The sequence below is a fragment of the Bombina bombina genome, chromosome 3, assembly GCF_027579735.1.
Source record: "Bombina bombina isolate aBomBom1 chromosome 3, aBomBom1.pri, whole genome shotgun sequence".
NCBI classification, from domain to species: domain Eukaryota; kingdom Metazoa; phylum Chordata; class Amphibia; order Anura; family Bombinatoridae; genus Bombina; species Bombina bombina.
In genome coordinates this window covers 1,172,026,718-1,172,050,543 of record NC_069501.1, presented here as the reverse complement: position 1 = coordinate 1,172,050,543, position 23,826 = coordinate 1,172,026,718, and the positions used below count along the sequence as shown (strand labels likewise).

Here is a 23,826-nt window from a genome sequence, read left to right as displayed (position 1 = left end):
GCGCAACAGTAGTTTTACTACTCCTGCTTATTGGTGTTAGCTGATTTAAACCTTGGAGTTCATACTATTTCTAACTTTTATGTCTGCTTAAGTGAAAACAAAAGACTGAAGAGACTTCAAGAAACCATAAAATCCGAGGGTGCAGCAAAAAAAATGATCAGACTTGACGTAAAGTGGTATAATATTTTAGTGTCACTTGAAGCACCTAAAATAATAGTAATTGTGAATTGTGTATAGAATATCATACTCCCAGCTGTACATAATAAGACTATTATAAATTACAGGATATGTTTGAGATCATGGCCCCCATTTATCAAACTGTGAACCATCTGTTCGTGAGCTATCTTGTGTCAAAATACACGCATGAATGAAAACTCAAAGTTATCAAAATGTCATCCCCATAAAAAACAACCTTTTACTAAGTTTTTCATATTGACACGCAAACATCATTTGGGAGCATTTGATTTAAGCTATTTTTCATACAAATCTCTTTTTGTGCATCTTATAAACCTTTTGTCAATTTGTTTCTACAACTGTAATTGTGTCATGAATTGCACCACAAATAGTTTGTTTTACATTTGTCCCCTTTGATGTTGTAAATGCATTTGAAGGCCAGACTCATGACTAGCCAGGCAAATAAAAGTGAGTGACTATAAAGTTCCCAGATCATTATACATGTGATGTTTGGTGATGTTTGATGATTCTTCTGACCACTTAGCAAAGCAGCTAATCATTAACCCCTTCCTGCTGGTATTAATTTGTTACATCGGAACAAAGTTCTGATGTAAACAAATTAGTAAAAAATGTAACTCACGAGATCGTACATGCAATCACGTGATTTCAATGATGGGATTGGGTATGGGGGGAGTGCCTATGACACTAGTCATGCTGTCCAGTTCGCAATCCCAGTTAGGAAGCCATAACTGCTTCAGTACAGCAGAATGGCTAGGACGTTCCATGCCATTCTAATGGCTCTAAAGTCCAGCGCAGTTAGGACGGCATGGAACGTCCTAACGGTGTTAAGGGGTTAAAGGGATATGATACTCAAATGGTAAATTACTTGAAAGTGATGAGGTATTACTGTAAAAATCCAGCTAGAAAATATTACATGAACATCTCTTTGTAAAAAAAAAGTAAGAAACTGTTATTTACCTCAAAATTTCCTCAGTAGCCACTTGCCTTTGTAAAGGGACTTTATGCATCCAATCAGGAAGCATGATCCGTGACAAGCAAAGTGTGAACTCAATGCTTATGAAGCTTATTGGCTGTTTTTGCAGATGACAGTAAAAAGAGTAGCTCTGGTTTACAGAGCATTTACTCTAGGGAGCTGAAAAAAATGTTGTGGTAAATATCTTCCTTTTATACATAGAGATGTTCATGTGATATTTACTTGTCAGCTCCAATTGATTTATAATATGGTAACAAATCCCTTAAATATATCTCCTTTTGCGTCTGATATTCTACTGTTATAATGAAGAAGACAAGAACAGGGACAAAGGGAGTAGGTACTAATTTCATGATAAAGAAGGTACTAACCTGAAGCAAGCATAAATATATTTGAAACTGAAGTTTCAGTCAAGATCAGATTGAAATGTTTAAGATATATTTGCATACAAATACAAGAAAAAACCCAAGAGGAAAAAGATGATCCAAAATATTGTATGTCAGAGTTCAGCGTATATTATACACTAGAGAAAGCAGTTGCTTACTCTCTTGTGTTAAACACTTATGGCTAGATTACGAGTCTTGCGTTAGGCTTAAAAAGCAGCGTTGACCGGTCCCAACGCTGCTTTTTAACGTCCACTGGTATTACAAGTCTTGCAGGGTACAGGGTGTACCACTCACTTTTTTGGCCAGACTCGGAAATACAGCAAATCCACTTACGTCAATTGCGTATCCTCTTTTTTCAATGGAACTTGCATAGCGCTGGAATTATGAGTCTGCCAAAAAGTGAGCGGTAGACCCTCTCCTGTCAAGCCTGGTACCGCATTTTAAAATCAGTAGTTAAGAGTTTTACACTACAACGCCGTAGCATAAAACTCTTAACTAAAGTGCTAAAAACTACACTAACACCCATAAACTACATATTAACCCCTAAACCGAGGCCCCCCCCACATCGCAAACACTTACAAAAAATGAACCCCTAATCTGCCGAACCGGACATCGATGCCACTATAATAAATATATTAACCCCTAAACCGCTGCACTCCCGCCTTGCCAACACTAGTTAAATTTTATTATGCTCTAATCTGTCGTCCCTAACATCGTCGACACCTACCTACATTTATTAACCCTTAATCTGCCACCCCCAACATCGCCGCCACTGTATTAAAGTTATTAACCCCTAAATCTAAGTCTAGCCCTAACCCCCCTAACTTAAATATAATTTAAATAAATATAAATAAAATAACTATCATTAACTAAATTATTCCTATTTAAAACTAAATACTTACCTATCAAATAAACCCTAAGCTAGCTACAATATAACTAATAGTTGCATTGTATCTATCTTAGGGTTTATTTTTATTTTACAGGCAAGTTTGTATTTATTTTAACTAGGTAGAATAGTTACTAAATAGTTATTAACTATTTAATAACTACCAAGCTAAAATAAAGACAAATTTACCTGTAAAATAAAACCTAACCTAAGTTACAATTACACCTAACACTACCACTGTAATTAAATTAATTCCCTAAATTAAATAAAATTATCTAAAGTACAAAAAAAACAACACAAAATTACAGAAAATAATAAAAAAAATTACAAGATTTTTAAACTAATTACACCTAATCTAATCCTCTTAACAGAATAAAAAAGCCCCCCCAAAATAAAAAGCCCTACCCTACACTAAATTACAAATAGCCCTTAAAAGGGCCTTTTGCGGGGCATTGCCCCAAAGTAATCAGCTCTTTTACCTGTAAACAAAAATACAAATCCCCCCCAACATTAAAACCCACCACCCACACAACAACCCTACTCTAAAAACCCACCCAAACCCCCCTTAAAAAAACCTAACACTAACCCCCTGAAGATCATCCTACCGGGAGACGTCTTCATCCAACTGGGCAGAAGTGGTCCTCCAGATGGGCAGAAGTCTTAATCCATGCCAGGCAGAAGTAGTCCTCCAGACAGGCAGAAGTCTTCATCCAGACGGCATCTTCTATCTTCATCCATCCAGCGCGGAGCAGGTCCATCTTCAAGACATCCGACGCGGAGCATCCTCTTCGTTCCACGGCTACAACTGAATGAAGGTTCCTTTAAATGACGTCATCCAAGATGCCGTCCCTTCAATTCCGATTGGCTGATAAAATTCTATCAGCCAATCAGAATTAAGGTAGAAAAACTCCTATTGCTGATTGGAACAGCCCAATAGAATGCCAGCTCAATCCTTTTGGCTGATTGCATCAGCCAATAGGATTGAACTTCAATCCTATTGGCTGATCCAATCAGCCAATAGGATTTTGTCTACCTTAATTCCGATTGGCTGATAGAATTCTATCAGCCAATTGGAATTGAAGGGATGCCATCTTGGATGACGTCACTTAAAGGTACCTTCATTCTGTGTTAGCCATCGATTGAAGAGGATGCTCTGCGTTGAATGTCTTGAAGATGGACTCGCTCTGCGCCGGATTGATAAAGATAGAAGATGCCGTCTGGATGAAGACTTCTGCCCATCTGGAGAACCACTTCTGCCCAGCTTGGATGAAAACTTCTGCCCCTCTGGAGGACCACTTCTGCTCAGTTGGATGAAGACGTCTCCCGGTAGGGTGATCTTCAGGGGGTTAGTGTTAGGTTTTTTTAAGGGGGGATTGGGTGGGTTTTTAGAGTAGGGTTGGTTGTGTGGGTGGTGGGTTTTAATGTTGGGGGGATTTGTATTTTTTTTTAAAGGTAAAAGAGCTGATTACTTTGGGGCAATGCCCTGCTAAAGGCCCTTTTAAGGGCTATTTGTAATTTAGTGTAGGGTAGGGCTTTTTTTTATTTTATTTTTTGGGGGGGGGCTTTTTTATTTTGTTAGGCTGATTAGATTAGGTGTAATTAGTTTAAAAATCTTGTAATTTTTTTTATTATTTTCTGTAATTTAGTGTTTGTTTTTTCTGTACTTTAGATAATTTTATTTAATTTAGGGAATTAATTTAATTAAAGTGGTAGTGTTAGGTGTAATTGTAACTTAGGTTAGGTTTTATTTTACAGGTAAATTTGTCTTTATTTTAGTTAGGTAGTTATTGAATAGTTAATAACTATTTAATAACTATTCTACATAGTTAAAATAAATACAAACTTGCCTGTAAAATAAAAATAAACCCTAAGATAGATATAATGTAACTATTAGTTATATTGTAGCTATCTTAGGGTTTATTTGATAGGTAAGTATTTAGTTTTAAATAGGAATAATTTAGTTAATGATCGTTATTTTATTTATATTTATTTCAATTATATTTAAGTTGGGGGGGTTAGGGTTAGACTTAGATTTAGGGGTTAATAACTTTAATATAGTTGGGGCGACGTTGGGGGGGTCAGATTAGGGGTTAATAAGTGTAGGTAGGTTGCTGCGACATTGGGGGTGGCAGATTAGGGGTTAATAAATATAATGTAAGTGTCGGTGATGTTGGGGGCAGCAGATTAGGGGTTCATAAGTATAATGTAGGTGGCGGCGGTGTCCGGAGCGGCAGATTAGGGGTTAATAATATAATGTAGGTGTTGTCGATGTTAGGGGTTAATAAGTGTAAGATTAGGGGTGTATAGACTCGGGGTTCATGTTAGGGTGTTAGGTGTAGACATAAATGTATTTTCCCCATAGGAATCAATGGGGCTGCGTTAGGAGCTTTACGCTGCTTTTTTGCAGGTGTTAGGTTTTTTTTCAGCCGGCTCTACCCCATTGATTCCTATGGGGAAATCATGCACGAGCACGTTCAGCCAGCTCACCGCTAATGTAAGCAGCGCTGGTATTGAGGTGAGATATGGAGCTAAATTTTGCTCTACGCTCACTTTTTTTTGCGGTTAACGCCGGGTTTGTAAAATCCCGTAATACCAGCGCTGTCTGTAAGTGAGCGGTGAGCATAAACTGTTTGTTAGCACCGCACAGCCTCTACCGCAAAACTCGTAATCTAGGCCTTAGTACAGTCCATGCTGTCTGGGTAGATCTATAGTCCTCCAGGTGGCTGTACTCGAGTACTGTGTATAAATGTTCCAAATAAATATCTCATTAATTTTAACACTATACTAAATATAGAAATAACACTAATGTGTGTTTTAGTAAAAGCACCCAAATATATAGGAGTAATCTAATGGAACATAAATAAAACCAATTTGCAATTTGTTTCTCTGCAAAACAAAGAAACAGTTCTGTTTCCACCAAATGAAATTAAGCAAACTACTAGCATTGGAGGACAACAACCATTAAACAAAACAAAACTAATAACATAATATGCCAAGAATGGACCAGATAACGAGTAGAGTGGTGTTTATCGCTCCCGCTCATGGGCTAACTCCCCTATAAGCAAGTTCATTAAACACTGCTTCTTTTACAAGTTGAAAGTAAAAAAATTATCTTGCACAGTAACCTGATGTGCGCAAAAAGCCGAAGTTAGAATATCGCTACCTTGTTAACGTATTCTCCCATAGAAGATAATGGAGCAAGAAAAGGAGGGGGGAAAAACTAACTCTACTCACTCACAAAACCGATTGCATATTTTCAAGTGTGATAACCCGACATAAAAATATTTATATTTCACATTCCAGTGTTCTTCACATAGCAGAATATGCTCTATTTATTCATAAATACATATATCTCCACATATATCTGATAGTATTTTGGTAGAATATATACACTGTGTGTGTATATATATATATAGATATATATATATATATATATATATATATATATATATATATATAGAGATAGATAGATAGATAGATAGATAGATAGATATAATTATATAGGTATAAATATATAGGAATATATATGTACAGAACATTGGAATGTGAAACATTTACACTAAATACACAGTATAATACTTTATTAAAAATGAATATTGCATAAATATGCTTTTACATTTTTTAATCTAATTGACTGCAAATGGCTTCAAAGGACTATATACTGTATATGTCTTGATATGTATACATATGTATTTGTGTTTTTATGTGTATGTATATATATATATATATATAGATAGATAGATGATAGATAGATAGATAGATAGATAGATAGATAGATAGATACTGGGGCTAGGGGGCACTCAGAATGCTTGTCTGGTACAGTGGTATGTGCTAACAATCCCAAAATTTATATATAATCATAGAAAGAAAGAGCTAAAGCGGATCACAGGCTGCACAATATCACACCCACACTATATTCGTAATAGAGATATTCTCAATAAGTATGCTTGAACATATATGGATTTATTAAAATACAAAGCCATGAACAGATACTGAAAAAGTAGCTGTTAACAAATATAAAGTGCAATGCACAACCCAAAGATGAATTAATTAAGCATGCTATAGAAATTGTGAGCCGGCTCATATAAAGTTCATCTCTGCTACCGGGCACTTGAGTGTTAATACACGCTCCGGTTTTATGGTGAACCTGTAATGCTGTCCTTGATTCTCCTAAATATTTCTGATCCGGTACCGGATTTTCAGATTATCAGAGAGTCAATGTGTGGCAATATGTGTAGCAATAAAAGCCGCTCCAATCATATATATATGCAGTGTTACCAAAATCCCATGGGTGCAAGACTTAATGCTGCACGGCTTACCTTCACTTTATTCACACATCTTACGGGTATTACCGAACAGGATCCCTTCTGCAGTGTGTCTCACCGTGATGCAAACAGCCAGTGCAGCTCTTCACTTGCTTAATTCGCGACACTTGAATTGGTTATCGCAAACTTCACAGCTGTTCTACCATGCTGGCGTCCTCCACGCTGTGTCTGTTACTCCAAACATTACACGTTTCGCCCCTCCCCCTTTCAGGGCTGAACTCAGGGCTTCATCAGATGTGTCATGTATGACAGCTGAGCTGGATTTTATACACTTGTGCGGATACACTGTTGTGAGATACTGTATCTCTATGTTAAGATCCTTTGCCTAGCTTTTGTTCCAACACCTGACACCTCATATCTTTGAGCACTTGTAGCTTTTTTGTGCAATTTTATTAGATGGTGTTATCATAAGTGGAACTGTAATTTTAAATGTATTTTGATGTGTTTTGTGACATTTTTTTGTTTTGCGAAACAGTTAACTAGAGCTTTGAAGATGCACTATCCCAACGCTCATTAAATTGAATTGCTCTCAAGCGATTGCACTTGCTTTCAACTTGTAATACGTGCGCTACATCCAATGTGCACAAACAGCCAAGATAAACCTAATATTGCTCTTGAGTAACTGTTAGCGTGCCACTCGTAATCTGGCCCAGTATTATCTAATTTGATAGCTCACATTGATATTGATTCCACATGTAACATCTGTTCGCTGCTCTTGGCAATTGTCTTATTCTTTTAATTTCATTTGGCCTAGATTGGGCTACTCATGAGATGTGACAGTTTTCGGGAATGTTACTTCATGGCATCTTAATAGATGGACTCAAATATAGAGGCAAATGTTATAGCTTGCTTCAGAGTAATTTCAAATTATTCCTCTTATATCTGTATTTGTTATATAGAATTTAGATAAAATCAATGCATTTTAAACAATGACATGTAGGGGCATATTTAACAATGTGCGAGCGGACATGATACAATGTAGCATATCATTTCCGCTGCACATCGCTGCCCATCGATAAATGCCGACAGCATACGCTGTCAACATTTATCATTGCACCAGCAGTTCTTGTGAACTGCTGGTGCAATGCCGCCCCCTGCAGATTCGTGGCCAATTGGCTGGTAGCAGGGGGTGTCAATCAACCCACTTGTATGCGATTGGGTTGATTTCTGTCCGCTGCCTCAGAGCAGGCAGACAAGTTATGTTATGCTTCATATCTCCTTGATAACTTCCATTTCTGGCGAGCCTGAAGGCTCGCTGGAAATAAGGGGCCTCAAGCTCCATACGAAGCTTGATAAATATGCCCCGTATTGTTTAAAGGAACATGGGAACACATAATTAAGTACAAACAACAGTGCAATAATAAAATTCTCTAACACATTACAGCACTTCCTTGTTGCATTTGTATGTCCCTTTAAAGGGACACTGAAGTGAAAATTGAACTTTCATTATTTAGAAAGAGCATGCAATTTTAAACAACTTTCCAATGTACTCCAATTAACAAAATGTGCACAGTCTTTTTATATTTACACTTTTTGAGTCACCAGCTCCTATTGAGCATGTGCAAGAATTTACAGAATAAATGTATATGCATTTGTGATTGGCTGATGGCCGTCACATGGTATGTGTATGCATTTGTGTTTGGCTGATGGCTGTCACATGGTACAGGGGAAAGGAAATAGACATAACTTTTAAAATTGCGAGAAAAAAAATCTAAAGTGCTATTGAACTGTCTTTTTATCATACATTTGTTGATTATGCAAATCTACTATGTCCTTTAATGGTTGTCACAAATGTTATAGTGATGACATCATATCTAATTTTACATATGCACAGCTAAATTGGTATATATTATCACATATGCATGCTCACACATTTAGACATGTGAACATAAGAATAGAAGTACGTGCACTAAGGTTTGTGAGAGGAAACTTACAAATACATAAATGTATATTGTGAAACAAAATAAAGGGGGGGCATATAGAATTTTATTTATGTGTCACAGTTTTGCATTTCTTGTGCAGAAATATATTTAAATGATGAGTTTACAAACCTAGTAAGTTTTATTGTAAAAAGAATCTTTAAGTATATATATATATATATATATATAATTTTTTTTTTACAGCTTTGGCTCCGACTTTTGAAATGAACCAGAGGCAAAAAACGATCATCATTACGAAGGGTAAAGAAGTTGTTATAGAATGTAAACCACAAGCGTCTCCAAAACCAGTTATCTCGTGGATGAAAGGTGACAAATCGCTAAGACAGAACAAGAGGTTAGAACTTTTATTATTTTGTTTCAATAGTTTTCTTCTGTGACTACCAAAATGGTTATAAATATGATCACATCCCAGTCAGTTTTTGGTTTATGTGTTTGTAAATGTTTGCGAGCAAGCGTTTTACTTGTGAGTTCTGACTAGCGCTCAATGGAAAATATATATATAATTGTATATATGTAAAGAACTGATTGAATATAAATAAATTCTACTACTTTTTCAAATATTTAAAAATATTTTCTGATGCAAAATAATACTTTGTATTTTGTCATGTTTGCATTACATAGCTTAAAATGGCATAGATTACAAGTGGATCACTTAATATTAACGCTATTGAGCACTAACACTGCAAGTTAAATCAATAGTGGTACTATTATTTTGCTCGTATTACAAGTTGAACGTAAAATGTTTGCGTTGCAAAGACTAATTAAATTAGACTTCTGTGGCGCACACTACCTGCAGTCCTTGTGGCAACTAATGTGGGCTTTATTGTGTTCAACACCTATGTGGGGGTTAAAAACAGAGTTTCATGGTCAGTAGTTAAAATAATAACACAATTTACAATGTCTTTTAAAGCATCATTTTTGCTTTATGAAGTCCCTTTAAAGTAGAAAAGTGATTTTTTATTTTTGTTTCTATTTGAAATATATTTCCTTCCTAAGATAGGAAGAGTCCACGGCTTCATTCCTTACTGTTGGGAAATACAACACCTGGCCACCAGGAGGAAGCAAAGACACTCCAGCCACAGGCTTAAATATCCCTTCCACTTCCTCATTAACCCAGTCATTCTTTGCCTTTCGTCATGTTAGGAGGTGGCAGAGAAGTGTCAGAAGATTTGGAGAGTCCTGAAAAAGGGTATCTGCCCTTTGAGATAGGACTGGAGTTTTAAGTAGTCATGTCAACCTCTCAGTGAGAGTACTGATGAAAGTTAGAGTCTGGAGATGCATGGAAAGTTTTTCTGCAAAACCATTCAGACTACTGCTAACAGCTTCTAAGCAATCAGTGTTGACGAGTTTCACTGCCTGCTTTCTCTCACTCAAGTCCATGTCAGGAGCGCTGCTATAAGACTGTCACACTTGAGAGGCTGTGTTTTGTTCCACAGCATGGATCCTGGAGGTAAGATAGTTTAATTTTTTTCACATAAAACACTATAACAGGATCACAGTGTGGCTCCTTTATAACTTGATAGTATCCAGGGTTAATATCCTCTGAAGGAAGTTTATTGAACAGTTGGGGTTAATTAATCAGAGCATTAATTATTTACATGCTGCTTTGTGTGATTTTTCCTGGGCTGATAGACTGTGTGTTTTTGGCTGGAACAAACAGGTTTAATTTTTAAGTTTCACTTTCATTTTTGAAAGTGTTGAACAGCTCCTATTACTTGTAATAAAAAGGGAAGTACTGTCTTGCACTCCATGTGAACGGGTGTGGTCTATGTTCATTTCCTCCATTGATCCGGGATCGGATTGTGTAGGGGGCAGACTGTCTCTTTTTTCAGATGCCTGGTTCAAGGACCTACAGGATCCGTGGGTCCTGGAGGTAGTATCACAGGGATACAGGATAGGCTTTAAATCTAATCTGCCAAGGAGTTGTTGTCCCGATGCCTATCAAAGAAAGAGGTTTTTATTCAAACCTTTTCATGGTCCCAAAGAAGGAGGGAACTTTCCGCCCAATTCTGGACCTAAAGTGCTTAAACAAATTTCTCAGTGTCCCTTCCTTCAAGATGGAGATAAGGTCCATCCTTCTTTTAATTCAGGAAGGCCAGTTTATGACCACTATAGATCAGAAGTACGCTTACCTTCATGTTCCAATACACAGGGTACACTTTAAGTTCCTGAGGTTTGCATTCCTGGACCAGCACTTCCACTTCATTGCCCTTCCATTTGGCTTAGCTACTGCTCCAAGAATCTTTACAAAGGTTTTGGGGTCTCTTCTAGCAGTAGCCCCATACTTGGACGATATTCAAGCACCATCATTTCATCTTGCGGTGAGTCCGTTCTCATCCCATGGATGGAAGATAAACTTGGAAAAGATTTCTCTTATCCCAAGTATCAGGGTGGAATTCCTGGGTACTATAATAGACCCCATATCCATGAGGATACTTTTAACAGACCAGAGACTAAATTCGGCATGTCTTGCCCTCCTGACCTCCTTGAGTCCCTCTGTGGCTCAATGTATGTAGGTGATTGGTCTCATGGTGTCCTGCATTGACATCATTCCTTTTGCCAGGTTCTGTCTCAGACCTTTACAACTGTGCATGCTGAGGCAGTAGAACAGCGATCATTTAGATCTGTCTCAAAAGATTGTATTAAACAGCTGGTCGAGAGAATCACTCTCTTGGTGGCTCTGTCTAGATCATCTGTCCCATGGGACATGCTTCTTAAGACGATCCTTAGAGATTGTGACTATGGACGCAAGCTTATCCAGATGGGGAGCGGTTTGGGGTGCTAGGAAGGCACAGTTGTTGTGGACTCAGGAGGAGTCCTTCCTCCCGATCAATATTTTGGAACTACAGGCAATCTTCAAGGCCTTGAAGGCTTAGCCACTTCTGGGTTTGTCCCAGTTTATTAGATTCCAATCAGACAATATAACCTCAGTGGCTTACATCAACCATCAGGAGGGAAGAAGAAGTTCCTTGGCGATTAAGGAAGTATCTCAGATTCTGTAGTGGGCAAAGGCCTACAGCTGTTCGCTGTCAGCAATCCACATTCCAACTGGGAGGCGGATTTTCTCAGCAGGCAATCCATCCAGGGGAATGGTCTCTCCATCCGAAGGTGTTTGTAGAGATATGCAGCAAGTGGGGAACGCTGGATCTCATGGCGTCCCATCTGAATACCAAGCTACCCAAATACGGGTCGAGGGATCCCCAAGTGGATCTAATAGATGCACTCGCAGTGACCTGGAGGTTCAAACTCATATATCGTTTTCCTCCATTACCACTTTCTTCCTCGAGTGGTGGCACGCATCAAGCAGGAGAGTGTATAAGTAATCCTGATTGCTCCATCGTGGCCGTGAAGGATGTGGTTAACGAATCTAGTGGGGATGTCCTCATCTCCTCCTTGGATGTTACCTTGTTGCAGAGACCTGCTGATACAAGGTCCATTTGTTCATCAAAATCTAAATTCTCTGAGGCTGACTGCATGGAGATTGAACGCTTAGTCCAAGAGAGGTTTCTCCAAGCTAGTAAACCAGTTACTCTGGTGTGGAGGACCTACTTATTCTGGTGGGAAGAGTGTGGTTTTTCCTGGCACAGAGTTAAGGTTGCCAGGATCTTATCTTTTCTCCAGGATGGACTGTAGAAGGGCCTTTCTGCTAGTACCTTGAGGGGACAGATTTTGACCCTGTCGGTTTTATTGCACAAGAGACTGGCTGAGCTTCCAGACGTGCAGTCCTTTGTTAAGGCTCTGATTAGGATCAGTCCTGTGTTTAGATCTGGGACTCCTCCTTGGAGCCTAAATCTTGTTCTTCAGGTTTTGCAACAGGTTCGTTTGAGCCTCTGCATTCGGTTGACATTAAATTGTTATCTTGGAAGGTTCCCTTTTTATTGGCTATTGCCTCTGCATGCAGAGTTTCTGAGATCTCTGCTTTGCAATGTGAGCCCCTTTATCTGATTTTTCATGCAGATAAGGCATTTTTACGTACTAAATTAGGTTTTCTTCCTAAGCTTGTGACAGATCCCAACATCAATCAGGAGATTGTGGTTCCTTCCTTGTGTCCTAATCCTTCTTCATTGAAGGAACGCTTACTTCACAATTTGGATGTGGTTCACGCCTTGAAGTTCTATCTTCTGGCTACTAAGAAGTTTAGACAATCTACCTCTTTGTTTGTTGTCTATTTGGGAGAAACATAAGGGGCAGAAGGCTACTTCAACTTCCCTATCTTTTTGGTTAAGGAGTGTCATCCGATTAGTTTACGAGACAGCGGGACATCGTATATAGTATAGTTTTCCCAACAGTAAGGAATGAAGCTGTGGACTCTCCCTATTTTAGGAAGGAAAACATAATTTATGCTTACCAGATAAATTAATTTCCTTCTAGATAGGGAGAGTCCACAGCTCCCGCCCGTTTGTTCTTGTCTATGGGCAGCCCCCTATTATTTATTTTATTGTTCTGGCACCAATTATACCCTAATGTTTCTCTTAATTTTCCTTGTTCCCTCGGCAGAATGACTAGGGTAATGAGGAAGTGGGAGGGATATTTAAGCCTTTGGCTGGGGTGTCTTTGCCTCCTCCTGGTGGCCAAGTGTTGTATTTCCCAACAGTAAGAAATGAAGCCGTGGACGCTCCCTATCCGGAAGGAAAGGAATTTATCTGGTAAGCATAAATTATGTTTTTTAACCATCTTGTTCATTTTACAACAATACTTTAGAATATCTATGAATGTAAGAAAGGTAATGTAGCGTAATCCATTGGATGCTGTTTACTCTTCACATTTTAATTTCATAATGGTCAATGTCACCAGTATTTTGTAGCATATAAACAAAAAACTTGTGCTGTTTTAAAGCTGTTTATTGCTGTGTTTACAGACCGTAAGCTGATTCTGATGTAGTAACTCATTACAGTATAATTTAAGCTTGAAAATTCTTTGTTTTCTTCTTCAAACTTCATTTGTAAATATCTGGTTTTGTTGTTCTTTTTTTAACACATTACGTTAGAATGTCTTAGAATGTATGAGGGGTACTGTAATAAAATTGAATTTATATAAATGACTTGCACCTATTTTGCTACCAGAGAAGCAGCAGCACCCTCTCTGGCAGACAAAGAGTTAAGCACATTTTCATTTATTAAATGGTCAAGAAACCCCAAATGTTTCCTTCATAATTCAGATAACACATTTTTAAATAACTTTCCAGTTTACTTCTATTAACATTTCTTTCATTCTCTTGGTATTCCTTGTTGAAAAAAACAGTAATACACTAATGGGAGTTAGCTAAACACATTGGTAAGCCAATGACAAGAGGAATATATGTACAGTCTGCCACCAATCACAGCTTAATCCCAGTAGTGCATCGCTACTCCCGAGCCTACATAAGTATGCTTTTCTAAATCATGATAGTATCATTTTGATTTTACGGTCCTTGAATCTTCAATATTGCCAATATATCTGCACAAATAAATATAACAATTTGTATTAGAAATATGTGTATTTTTTTACTGGCCAAAAATACCAGGTAGCAATGTTATTGGATCAACATTGAGAATCAATATATTGCTGCAACAAATATTGATGTAATGATATGTTTTTGGTTAGTTCTAAGAGTACGGGGATGGTCAGAGGTTTTAGTTTCACCACGACAATATGACCCTGTGTTGATATTGCAGATGATAACCATCAAAAACTGTTTTTTTTTCAATTGTATTTATTCCAAATATATTAATTTAAAGTTAATGATCAATCTTTATAACCTGTTGCAATGAGCTTTTGTCAAAAATGGTGCTGTGATGTTGCTATGGCCAGAAAGTGGTCTTAGGCAACATCACCAACAGTGTTGAAAAACTCCTGGTAGTCCCTTCATTTACAGAAATACCTTCAGCACATTACAAAGCAATCTGTTACAGCTCTCTTTGGTATCCATAGGAAATTACCATAGCCCTAACACCAGTACATACCCCAGCCATTAAACCTAACTGTATTCCTAACCCTAATCCAATCTATCTAACCCTATGTAACAATAGTCCTATTAATAGTCCTAAACCTAGATTTAACCCTATCCATAAACATCACTAATAGTAATCCTTATTGTAGCCCTTATCCTAACCCTTATTTTTACATGAACATTAACCCCAATCCTATCAGTAAGCATTACCCTAACTATTAGCCTAACCTTATCTCTTTTTCTTGCCCTAACCCTAAAGGTAACTGTAACCCTAACTCTAGCAATGAACCCTATCCATAGCCCTAACCCTGATGCTAACTGTAACCCTAACTCTAGCAATAAACCCTAACCATAGCTCTAGCCCTTGCCATAACCCTGATGCTAACTGTAACCCTAACTCTAGCAATAAACCCTAACCATAGCTCTAGCCCTTGCCCTAACCCTGATGCTAACTGTAACCCTAACTCTAGCAATAAACCCTAACCATAGCTCTAGCCCTTGCCCTAACCCTGATGCTAACTTTAACCCTAAATCTAAATAAACCCCATCCATAGCCTTAACCCTTGACCTAAGCATAACCTTAGCCTTAGACCTAACCCTGTCGCTAACTGGAACCCTAGGCTTCCCTAGACCCAACCCTACTGCAATCTCAAGCTATTTCAGCTAGTTGATAATTATAGGAGTTATAGGGATATATAAAATCTATCTTTGTAATAGAAAATTCCATTTTACTAGCAAAAGATCATAATAGTTGTAACTGAAAGAGAAATGTAGTTTTCATGTCTTGTTTCATCAGAATATCCATAGAGGGAATGTTTCACTAAGAAAGACCACATTTTTCAATCTGTTCTATGATTAAAAAATAGTAATCCACTGTTTTGAAGTATAACTTTACTGTACCTCTTTTTTTGTTTCTGTCTGAACTTAGCCCCTGTAGCCAATTTCCTTGTAGCTGGCAACAAATAGTTATTTAATAAATTTTTCTAGTTCTGTAACCCTGTCTCTTATTCACATATTTTCTAGTTGACCACTTTTGCAGTGAACCATATTGGTGAAGCAGAAATTTGATAGAACCTCTTATCTCACTGTTACTTGGGGCTTTTTTTATGAAACTTGTCTCAGTTGCTATGTGTGATTTTATATTGGAACATCTTTGGCAGCTCATGAGAGTATTTGTTTGAAGCTAGCATTCTGCTGTAACCATCTTGGAAATACACAGGGCTGTGCAGTCATCTTTATGAAGTAGCTCACGACTTGTTGCTTATAGTTGGCATATTTCTGTCTTCATTTGTTTGTGGGTCATTCTTCTGGAGGTTGATGGTTAAGCTTCTGCTGTCTTGGTCTTCAGAAACCTCTTTAATTAGTTGTGAGAGATCCTGCTCCTCACTTCAGCAGCCAATTTTAGAATGCTTATTTAAAGGGATATTAAACCCATTTTTTTCTTTCATGATTCAGACAGAGCACGCAATGTTAAGCACCTTTCTAATTTACTCCTATTAATAGTTTTTCTTCGTTCTCTTGCTATCTTTATTTGAAAAATCAGAAATGAAAGGTTAGGAGACGGGCCGTTTTTGGTTTAGCACCAGGGTAGCGCTTGCTGATTGGTGGCTACATTAAACAAACACTACCCAGGTGCTGAACCAAAAATGGGCCGGCTTCTATGCTTACATTCCTGCTTTTTCAAATAAAGAAAGCAAGAGAACAAAGAAAATTGAGCATAGGAGTAAATTACAAAGTAAATTAGAAAGTTCCTTAAATAAAAAAATTGGGACACTTTAAAGGGACACTCAAATCGAAATTAAACTTTTGTGATTCCGACAGAGCATGCAATTTTAAACAACTATCCAATTTACTTCCATTAACAAAATGTGCACCGTCTTTTTATATTTACACTTTGAGTCATCAGCTCCTACTGAGCATGTGCAAGAATTCACAGAATATACGTATATGCATTTTTGATTGGCTGATGGCTGTCACATGATGCAGTGAGAGTGGAAATAGACATAACTTAAAAATTTGTCAGAAAGAAATCTACTGCTCGTTTGAAGTTAAGACTAAGTGATATTGCATTGTCTTGTGATCATGTATTATTGTCTATGCAAATCTACTGTATTTATTAGTCCTTTAAGTGTGTGTAACAGTATCTATGTAGCTAGTTTTAAAGTATAAAATCTGTATACATATGTCCTAAGAATTTCTCTATGAACATTTTCTTCATTCATAATTTAGAAATTAACAAAACATCATACAGTAATCAGCAAGAGGCCAGCACATATTGCTCCACTTTTGTGTGTTTGTTATGCAACTGTTACAGAATCAATGTCAGATATACAGTATATACATCTATTATTTAACAGAGCTCATGTCCTGTAATGATGATTTGAAAGAAATTTGCAAGGAGGTAAATGATATATTATTAAAGTAACCCTTCACCTTTAAATGTTGATTAACGAGAGTTCTTTATTGATTTTACATTGAAATCTTCAACATAGCTAATAACAGTTGCCTACAGTGTAGCCATTAGTGTCTTGAGGGTATATTTGGCTACCTTTTAACCCATTTTGTTTCAGCTATGCGAAGATAAATTGTTTTATGTGCCCAGGTAGAGAGAGATATTACTGGCAGAATAGTCAGAAGACTGTGTATGATCTATAACCTTTGATCTCAAATGGTTTTATTTATAGTTTTAATTAGAAACACAATTACGCACATAAATCAACATATGCTGTATGTATGTATGAATATTATATATACTTAGCGATATTATGCAAGCAGACAGACTTGCATTTTTAATTGAATTTTTTTAAAAGAGATGAAACCCAAACATTTTATTTTGTGATTCTAACAAAGCATACAATTTTTGTACGTTTTCTAATTTACTTCTATTATCAAATTTGCTTCATTCCCATGATATTCTGTGTTGAAGAGATACCTAGGTAGGCATGTGGAGCACCACATGACAGGAAATATTGCTGCCATCTAGTGCACTTGCAAATATAAGCATATGTCCCAGCTTTTAAACAAAGATACCAAGAGAACAAAGAAAAATTGACACTAGAAGTAAATAAGAAAGTTGTTTAAAATGACATGCTCTATCTGAATCATGAAAGAAAAAAAATTGGGTTTCATATTCCTTTAATATCCTGAAAAGCTTTTCATATTGTTGCACATATTTTTATATTTTGCTACAGAAAAGAGCACTTTAATACAAAAAGTCATTAGAAAAATAAATAGTACATTGTATTGAGAGCTCTAACCCTTTGGGTATAAAATCAATGCTATACAGCCACACTATAGCAACAGCCCAGAAGCTATCAATAGCGCTGTGTCAGTGATCAAATTCAAGTCTAATAGTGGCAAATAATTCATCCCACAGAGTTAGCTTTCCCCTGCAATAAAATAAAAACACTTTTGATCTGACCCACCCCCTTAAGTAATTAAAGAGAAAGCAAATACTTCAATATTGCAATCTAAAATGCTTCATTATGAATAGTAAAACAGCTTTGCAATAAACTTCTATTATTTATTTTTCCAGACGTTCCTGTATTTGTGGATTTTAAAGTCCTGAAAACTGAAAGATCACATAGCAGACTTCAGAAACCTAACCTTGTTTCATATCTGTCTATATTTTGCAGTTTGTTTTTTTATCCTTCTGCTGAAGCCGAACAATATTGATTTTATTTAAAACAATGACAATAGCAAACCTTATCCCCTGCTGACACAAGCCCAGATTAGCTACACATATTCTGCATATTTGCTACACATGAATACACAGTTTCATAGTTTAATATAATATACTGCTATTTATTGCTTTAATTCAGCATATAGAGTCACAAACTATTTCATATTGTCACAAAGTAGCAGTCACATAAATTAACATAAATTTACAAATTGCCATAATACCATGAATTCGTGCAACACTCTACTAACTAGTTCACTTTGGTACAAATTAGTGTCACAATAACCACAAATAAAATTGCCACTAGTTAATATTTAATTGACACAAATTAGTATCACATTGTCACAAATCAGCATGTCATAAATTAACATGCAGTTCCACCAATTAGCACACAGAACACACAGCATCAGCACTTAGCATTTATTGTCACAAGTTAGTCAATAAAGCTAAAACTCACTGATTTATTTATAGAAATATTTTGCTGATTTTATATAAAAAAAGAGAAAAAGATGGTGGTATATGGTGCCACTTAAATTAAAACTGGAAAGGTAATTTGTACTTAATTACTAACATACAAAACAGTTGTTAAAACACAATGGCACACATATCGTGCCAAGTCATTAGTGTCTTTTATTATAGAGCTCTCAATACACTGTGTTGTGCAAGCTGTTTGTATACAATGAAGGATTTTTTTTTCAGCAAGATAAGGTGACTAAGGTAGAATAAAACTGTCAAAAAGAAAATGCCATATGGGAATACGTTTATCTTTGTCTTAGAGGTGTTTTTTTTTTGCTACCATGTCAAGCCAAATTGACTTTTTTGTCTTCTTAAAAGGAATAAAAGCAGAATACAAACATAATAAAAGACTTGTTGTGGTCTGTAGAAATGACCTTGGTTAAATCAGTCTCCCAAGTCATGATGAGATGATAGTTTGAGTAAAGCTGAAGGAAACACACTATTTACTTTATACGTTAAAAGACGTTTTCCTCGTGAGACTTGCAGGTTCCTAGAGCCCATAGCTCAAAGTGAAGAACCTTACAATGTGAGTTTTACGGTCTTAGCATATCTAAATATTTTTTATTACTATTTGAAAATTTAAAAAAATGATATGCCATGATAATTAGGGGTCATTATGATAATTGCATGTGTAAAAGCATGCTTAAAGAGACAGTAAACACTTTAATATGTTCATATAAAATTTTAAGTGTAGTATACAGTCATTTTTTATTTTGACCCTCTTTCATGTAATTTAGATCTGTAAATTGTGGATTTTCTATTTTCCAGAGCTGAAAATGCACACTCCAGACTTTTTAAGGCTAACCCTGCTACATGCCTTGCTTTGATTAACTTCAGCAGATGACAACTGAAAAGCAATATCGTTTATACTAACATAATGACCATTGCTAGCTTTGTCTTCTAATGAAGCCTGCATAGATTGGCTCATACAAATAAAGCATGTGATGGCTGGAGTCTTCTTATTGAACAACAATTACAGCAAACAAGTTGTTTATTTTACAAATCCTTAGACTTTGCTGACCTGTTATTCTATAACAAGACAACACACATATCTTCTATTTGTGGGGTTTACTGTCACTTTAAATAAAATCAGGGTACAATAACTAGTTAATGTACATGTATACAAATTGAATTACAGGCAGAGAGACGCTCAAGATAATTATCTAAAAGTGAATGTTGTAAAACAAAAAATGAGAAAGAGCCAATAACAAGAGTTACATTGACTAGTGCAGTAAATGCAGAACTTTAGAAGAAGAATTTCTAAAGGGAAGAACATAAAATTGTAAATGAAGAGATGATAGAAACCCTTTACTCTGCCATTGTTATTTAAACTAATGGTTAAAGGGGAAATGATGCCTGCATGCAGCAATACTCTGAATTATAACATAGGAAGCTTATATATAAGAAAATATGTGGTGTGAGGCAAAATAGATATTAAACATAGTCAATATAGTAAAGGAGGTTTTAAAAAAGGCAGAAGTTCATCAAATTCAACCTACACAAATCTTAATATACTTACAGTAAAAGCTCCAGTTTAATGAATCCCATTAAAAGGTGACCCATTTAATACAAGCAATCATATACCCAAATTCTCTTTTTTAAATGTATTTAAGGTATTGGCATTTACTGCCTCCTTAGGTAATGAGTTCCACAAACCGATTGCTCTTACAGTGAAAATATATTTGCTCTCCTTTCCTTATGCCTTAAATTGTGACCTCTTGTCACAAACAATTCTCTTAGAATTAACAGAGCTACTGCCATCTCTGTATTGAACATATTTATATAAAGTAATCATGTCACTTCTGAAGCGCCTTTTTTTCTAAAAAAAACAGACCCAGTTGGTCTAACCTCTCCTCCTAGCTTAAATTCTCCATTCCCCTTAGCTTTGTAGCCCATCTCTGGACTTTTTCGAAGTCTGCAATGTATATATTGTTTTACATTTGTCCCCAGAACTGCACTCCGTACTCAAGGTGAGGTCTTACCAGGGATTATTATAGTGACAGAATTATGATTTCCTCCCTTGCATCAATCCCTCTTTTAGTACATGCTAGTATCGTATTAGTCTTTGAAGTCACTGCCCTGCATTGTGCATCCATCTTTAGCTTGTTATCTATAAGTACTCCCAAATCCCTTTCTCTGTTTTGCTAATTCTAGTCCCATTTAAATAATAGATTGCCTGCTTATTTTTACATCTAAAATGTAGAACCTTGCATTTTTCAGTATTAAATCCCATTTTCCATTTACCTGCCCATTCTCCTAATCTTTGTAAATCCCCTTGTAAAGCAATTTTATCCTGCCCTGACCTAATGACCTTTCACAACTTTGTATGCCAAAACTATTTTATCTCAATTTGAGGAGCCAATCTGTGCTTGAGTCCGCAGCTGACATTTTATTAGTATAAATGAATTATTTTGCAGTTCTTATCTTTTAAATCCAATAAGGAAAACATGTGCCACAGGGTTAGCTTTAAGAAGTCACCAGGGTGCTTTTTCAAGTTTGAGAATTAGAAAATCAACAATTTTTAGAGGTAAATTACATGAGAAGGGTGCAAGTTAAATAATGGAAATATATTACAAAGTTATTATATTGTTCATCAGTCTACTTGATTTTTCTATTGTTTAAAAAGATAGATTACACCTTTACTACCCATTTTCCAGCTTTCCACAACAAACATTATTATATTAACATACTTTATAGTGCCTGTTTATAAGCTCCCTGCAGGCTGCCTCTTATCTCAGTGCATTTTATTAGTTTTTAACAGCCAGTATGCCATATACATAACATTGTGCTTAATCCTATGGATTTTTTTATGAAGCAAGACTAATCGGCTGAAATGCATGTTTGTAAAAAGCACTGAAATAAAGGGGCAGTCTGCAGAGGCTTAGATACAAGGTAAACACAGAGATAAAAAGTTTATTAATATTAACGTGTTGGCTAAATTTATGAATAAAATATATATTACACCAGAAGTCAAGGCTAGATGGGAAAAAAACAGGGGTACATTGCCAGAAAAGTAAAATTTTAAAAGTGGACTTATATCATTGTTTTTGGAATTGTGTTAAAATTAAAAATTGTTGGTATAAAATAAATTATTGGGTTAATAAAATCAATCAGACTAACATTCAAATAACTGACAAACATGTTTTTTTTTTATTGGCCAAAAAGATCATGCTTTTAAAAACATTTGCCAGTTAAATATTATAATTATAACCGGTAGACTATTGATTTTGAAATATTGGAAATCTAATAAAACCCCTAGCCTGAGAGATCTTATCCAGAAATTAAAAAAATATTTTATTCTAGAACAACTTGATACATCTGTAAATTCAGAAATTAAAGTTAACCGCTTTTTCTATAAATGAAATAATATAATTCTTAACTTCCCTGATGAAACACAGGCACAATTAATTGCACCCTTTGGAGGCACTATATATCTCGAAACAGTCATTGCTAATAATAAATACCCTGCGTTGTGTGGGGGGGGGGGGGCGTGGGTTATATATATATTTTTTGTTTGTTTGTTTTGTTGTGTTTTATTTATTCATAGAAAACCTACCATTCAAGTACTTAAATTGTTATAAGATATAAAGGAATTCTACTATGTAGTTCCAAGATATGTTTAATGTATAAATACCTTTAGATTTATATGGCATGATAGAGTTGTAATTTGTATTTTTAAAAGTATATCAATTGTTTGTTTGTTTGTTTGTTTTTTTGCTCTGTTTGCCATGGAACTGTACATTGATATGGTATATAAATAAATATATGGGGGGGGAGGCAGTGATCTAACCCTTTATGTATATAGCACATAAGGCAGTGATCTAACCCTTTATGTATATAGCACATAAGGCAGTGATCTAACCCTTTATGTATATAGCACATAAGGCAGTGATCTAACCCTTTATGTGTATAGCACATAAGGCAGTGATCTAACCCTTTATGTATATAGCACATAAGGCAGTGATCTAACCCTTTATGTATATAACACATAAGGCAGTGATCTAACCCTTTATGTATATAGCACATAAGGCAGTGATCTAACCCTTTATGTATATAGCACATAAGGCAGTGATCTAACCCTTTATGTATATAGCACATAAGGCAGTGATCTAACCCTTTATGTCTATAGCACATAAGGCAGTGATCTAACCCTTTATGTCTATACCACATAAGGCAGTGATCTGACCCGTTATGTCTATAGCACATAAGGCAGTGATCTAACCCTTTATGTCTATAGCACATTAATATATATACACTGTATATAAATATATATATATATATATATATATATATACACATATATATATATATATATAAATATATACTGTATATATTAACGTGTTGGTTATGCAAAACTGGGGAATGGGTAATAAAGGGATTATATACTGTATTTTTTAAACAATAACAACTTTTGAGTAAACTGTCCCTTTAATTTTAATATCTCAAGGAATTCACTGTTGAATTTGAGCATGCTTGTTAATTACAGATGAGTGGGTTGTTGGAGAGGGAGAGAGAGAAGTAAGGAAACGGCACGGGAAATGAAACAGAAATAAAAAATTAAAATAAAAAACAGGCTAAAGAGTTAAAAGAAGTTGAGATCCCCAATCATTTGTATGAAAAAATATCATCTTTAATTCCTTGAAAGCAGATTGGGGGGAGGAGAGACAGTGTTCTCATTTTAAAAGCAGTTTGCAGGATCATAATGAATTCACAGGATGGTCTTCATATTATTCATTGGCTGTGAGCCATATGCCTGTTCTTGCACAAACATATATGGATATTCAAGTTCTAGAAATTCCTTCAAAAGCAAGAATGAATTTTTTTTTTTTAAAGTTTTACATCTAAATTATTTATGTCTTCATAAAAATGCACTGGATAAAATATCACATATTCTCTACTAATGATTCCTTGGTGATACCATTAATACACATACAGAAACCTACAGTGAATTATTAGTGAAATAAAGAAAGATTACAAGTTACGCGCTATTTAGCACTTTC

The 23,826-nt window shown here is 35.9% G+C and overlaps 1 protein-coding gene across 1 annotated transcript in view; it reads left to right on the top strand.

Moving 5' to 3' along the window:
* The window catches only part of CNTN5 (contactin 5), a 990,860-nt gene that overhangs the window by 466,210 nt on the left and 500,824 nt on the right, over positions 1-23,826 (top strand). The window contains exon 10 of the mRNA XM_053705588.1: positions 8,886-9,036. Coding sequence (XP_053561563.1) covers positions 8,886-9,036 — 151 coding nt within the window. The remainder of the gene's footprint in view (positions 1-8,885; positions 9,037-23,826) is intronic.